Source organism: Branchiostoma belcheri, unplaced genomic scaffold (genome assembly GCF_001625305.1).
Source record: "Branchiostoma belcheri isolate BF01 breed outbred unplaced genomic scaffold, Haploidv18h27 scaffold16, whole genome shotgun sequence".
NCBI classification, from domain to species: domain Eukaryota; kingdom Metazoa; phylum Chordata; class Leptocardii; order Amphioxiformes; family Branchiostomatidae; genus Branchiostoma; species Branchiostoma belcheri.
This window is the reverse complement of record NW_017803046.1, coordinates 2316351-2321125: the sequence shown is the minus strand read 5'-3', so window position 1 is coordinate 2321125 and position 4775 is coordinate 2316351. Positions and strand designations below refer to the sequence as shown.

Genomic DNA, 4775 nt, shown 5'->3' with positions numbered 1-4775 from the left:
CGGAACTGGTCTGAACTACACACAGGTGGGGGTCATGTCTGAAAAACAGCAAGGGACTATAATAAGGGTACAAATGTATTTTTCAAAATAGTATATCAACTTTTAATTAATAGCATGACAAAGTTAAACTGGTATATGGGAATATATATCTAAAAATCATTCATTAGTAGAAAGTTCAAACTGATGGGACCAACATATTTCATGGCAAACTTCCTCTGAACATATTTGAAAAGTTATTAACTGAAATGGTTGAAACAGGATTTATTCGATGCCCAAATGGACGTCATCCAAAAAAGGGTGAATCATGTGTAGTCAGGCAGCCTGATTGTCCTACCTGGGCACCCCACCTCATCCGAGCCGTCCTGACAGTCCGGTTCCCTGTCACATCTCCAGCGGACCTTGATGCACTCCCCACTGCCACAGTGGAAGTGGAAAGGGTGGCACTGCCAGGTTTTCTCTAGGATGGGAAACAGATCAATTGAATTACAGTCAAGAAAGTCTGATGGTTCTAAGATAACTTTCCTCTGTGTTCAATCATCTAAAATGGTACGACTTGGAAAGAACTGGGGGGAGTGGCTATGGAGGAAAAAAAAAGTAAAACATGTAGACTAATTTAAAAACCTAGAGTTCCCCGATCTCATACCTTCGCCAAATGATGTTAATCTTTATGACTGACAAAGTTTAGATTAGATTATTCCCCCCTGATTTAAGAAATAGGAACCTAATTTTCATGAATTATATCATATTATCATAATCTCAACCAAAAACAGTCTTATATTAACAAAGAATGCATTCTAGCATTTCCTAATAAATTATGCAAATGAGGTACTGATTTGAATAAATTATGTTTAATGATGTTCACCTCAATTTAACTTTCAAATACCACAAGTATGAAATTCCAGGCAGTTATCATGACATAATTATAAAATTTTCTCATTAATTATGCAAATTAAGTCATTATTAACATAATCAACATCTTTCTGTGTTTCTCTCGTTGTCAATTACCAATGTCACAAGCTTCAATTGTCCTATCATGGAATGCAGCTGATTTATAGAATTTCCCCATAAATTATGCAAATTACATCCATATTTGCATAATTGTCACATAATTATATTAAGCATCACGTAAGCTACCAACATACTAAAAATCACGACGATCAGTCAACCGGTTCTTGAGTTATCCCCTTTTGAATATTTTCAAGAATTCATCCCTGCAGTTCCAGAGCAAGCCGCTAGGGGGCCTAAACTCACGTCACTTCTTTCCCACCACAAGAGCTACCTACCATCTAAATTTCATCACCATGGCATGTCTAGATCATGAGATATCAAAACCGGAAGTTCAGCTGCAGTACCATAACAAGCCGCTAGGGGGTCCAAAATCTAATCATTTTGAGGTCTCATCAAGACCTACCCACTTACCAAGTATCAAGACAATCCATCAAGGCCTTCTCAAGTTATCGTGTTTACAGACAGACAGACAGACAGACAGACACACACACACACACACACATACACGAACGCCCCTGAAAACATAACCTTCTTGGCGAAGGTAATAAAATGCATGTTTGCCAGGGAGAAGCATTTCACAAATAACAGTAAAGCACTGGTCTGAATTTGAAGCCTTGATTAGGTTTAGCAGATCAGACTATCACAAAAACCACAGCATATATCCTAATGTTGTCAAATTGTACTGAAATACACATCTAGAATAGTTACATGATACAACAAAACAATAATGTAATAGCAAGACCCACCACAGTCTGCCTCGTCGCTGCCATCAGGACAGTTCTCCTGAGTGTTACACCTCCAGGCCTGGGGGATACATGACCCGTCTCCGCACTGGAACTGGTCTGATGAACACTCCGCCAAACATCCTGAAATACAGGAACATCTTTATGAGTAGATTTTCAGAGCTTCCAGAGCTACGTGGCTGGTGGAAAGATTATTGAACATTCCTCACATGAATTTTCTCAAAATTCCACTTTCAGAAACAGCAGCACTCTGGAAAACATGTCTATATTTCTCTCCATAGCACTTAGGTATAATATTAACATGTTGAAAAAGTGCATTAAATGTGGGTAGAAGTGGAACAGTCCATTCTTGGATGGGGATCAAAATATGGCAAATGTGCCCTTTAAAAGTTTAATTGTGGTACATGTAGTTTGAAAATGAATAGTTACTGGCATCTTGGTGTTTCTTTTTCTGTCAATTTTCTTCTTAACAAATTAACGTTACTTATTATAATTAACATCCAGTGGAAGAAAGATATTAACCTGATCGTAGTGATACAACTCAATGGAACAGAAATGGTCTAGGACTAGAAGGCAGCATCGTGTAGATCACAGGCTGTGATACTGCTCAATTCAAGTTCATTGGTCCCTGACACAACATCACAGAAAACCTCACCAATCACCTTTTGCCCTGTCCTATGTAATGCCAACACTTCACAGAAATGACCAGCACTAATCAAGCTGCTGATCAGAAAATAAACATTCCAAAGAATTTTCCTCAGCCACATCCTGTTCTTCAAGCTATATTTCAAAGCAGTGACTGTTATGCTAGACAGGACTTGATTCATACTTTCCTGCTGTGCCACTAACAAAGGAAATGAAAGCCGCACCTTAAACCAACAATGGCATACTAGGAACCTGACCTTAAGGACATATGGGAGGATTGCATGGAGGGGTGGGATGAATAGGCATCAATTGTCTGTAACAGTAAGTGTAATAAATGCAGATATTGGAAAAAATTAAATTTTTACTTTTTATTTTCTTGAGAAAACATTTTAATAGTACTGGAGTAGAGGCAGAGCCATAAATTTGTCATGACCATGACAACAAATATTATTCACTTCTGTGGTAACGTTATGTTGACGTCACTGGTGTTACATATAACGTCATCTTCAGCGCATGTTCATTATGAAATCATTAATATTATTCCTATCAAAGAGGTTTTTTGTTCAAACATAAGCATTGCATGCTATCACCAGGACACTTGCTGGACACATCCCATCGGTGGATGCTGGTCACCAGTTCAACAGGTGTTTCATCTTCCTTTGTTATGTTAATTTGGGAGATACAGATAGTCAAAACAATGGGAGTGTCAGGAGGGCTCATAACCCGGTAAATTACAAAAGAAGAGAAAGGAAGATTTACACGTTCCAGTGCGTATGTCACAGATAATATCCTGACCCATTTTCCACTAGGAAAACAGACATATTACTCTACTCCTTCCTACATGCGGAGGCGTAGTGACATTTAACGTTACATGTATCGTACAACCAGACACAGACGGAATATTGAGTTTCAATAAAATTTTAACGCCAAATTTCTCTCCCATATATCCTTATCGTCGCGTCAAGATAGTAAGATACAACCACTGTCACCTCACCCACCTTTAAAATACTGACTTCCAGTCAAAAATAAGGAGAGAACGAGGAAAACCGGAGCCCCCATCTAGCAGCAGCGCAGCCCACGTCCGTTCCTCACGACGCCCGGAGACCAAATGAGCCAAAATGGCTGCTTCCACTCAAATGAATGTCGTCCGATCCTATGATGCAACGCTCTGTCTACCCAGAAAACGACAGATTCACCAAATATTTTCCTCAGATTGTTCACAGCTTGGGTCAGGACAGATTCATAGTGACATACTTTGAGACTTCTCGTCAGATTTTGTACTGTTGCTGGGACAAAAGAATTTCCCGGTAAAATTCTTCCCTGTGCGACCACGTGGGCCGGGTGTGTTGTGCCAAGCGTGAAATACGATCCATGATTGGGGAAACAAGGAGTGGCACCACGTGTTGGTCTGCTGTTTTGTGTGCGGACGCGCCAAAATCCCACATGGCCATGACGCCATCTGGATGGCGGAACCAAGCAGATGAAGGGGATCCGAGAAAATCACATTTACCATAATAAACAAATAAATGCGTTAGTGTTGTTGCTTCTTCGTTTTCCTTCCATTAGGATTTGCGTGAATGAATATGGCATCAATGTGCGTGTACTAAATTCCAACTGTAACTTGACAACCCAAACTAAGTAGGTTAAACGAAATCGTTGAAAACCACAAAAGGGATGTCAAAATGTCTTGTGGATGGAACACAGGCTAGTAAGAAAACCACTGTAACGATAATGCTTAATGATGATGAATCTGTTAAATTGATGAAAAAACTCAACGCTAGGTCAAAATATGAAAATGTTGTAGATTCACCGTGGGATGTTTATAACGAGAGAAAAACAATATTCACATTCGGTTTTTGGATAGATAGATTGATTTAATTTTAAAGTAAATCAGTACGTCCGTGCCCGGCGCGGGATTTCCTGCTGGTGCTGGAGTACTTTGACGAGTCGCTAGTCCTGCCGAAACAGTGTTCGGGAGGCAATATTCGGCTATGAGTGATAGGGATATAGAAAAAGGCCGCTATAGAAAACTACCTGTGCACGAGAGATTATGTAAATATTGTACAATGAATGCAGTGGAAAATGAAATACATTTTGTTAGCCAGTGTCCTCACTATGAGACCGAAAGACAGTTACAACAATTTCTCCATCCTTTCGTCATTTTAGAAGATTCACCAAAAAAACTGACATTTCTACTAAGATCACAAAATTAAAACCCACTAATTATGCAGAATGTGGGACTATTCATTATCCACTGCCTTCAAAGAAGAAGTCGAACCCCATAATAGCTAGCGTAGTAGTAGAAGTAGAAGTTTTTTCCAGACAGTTGTTACTTGTCTCCTGTTACTGTATTGCAATGTGTTTTATTCTTGATTGTAA

The 4775-nt window shown here is 39.4% G+C and overlaps 1 protein-coding gene across 4 annotated transcripts in view; it reads right to left on the bottom strand.

The window, feature by feature from the left end:
- The window catches only part of LOC109466104 (prolow-density lipoprotein receptor-related protein 1-like), a 28713-nt gene extending 24974 nt beyond the window's left edge, over positions 1-3739 (bottom strand). For all 4 annotated transcript variants that reach the window (XM_019763728.1, XM_019763729.1, XM_019763730.1 and 1 more), the window contains exons 1-3: positions 3395-3739; positions 1755-1874; positions 335-457 (exon numbers count right to left, since the gene is read on the bottom strand). In XM_019763728.1, the coding sequence (XP_019619287.1) occupies positions 335-457; positions 1755-1874; positions 3395-3455 (304 nt within the window). In that variant the 5' untranslated portion in view covers positions 3456-3739. The remainder of the gene's footprint in view (positions 1-334; positions 458-1754; positions 1875-3394) is intronic.
- Between the last annotated feature and the right edge of the window lie 1036 nt (positions 3740-4775).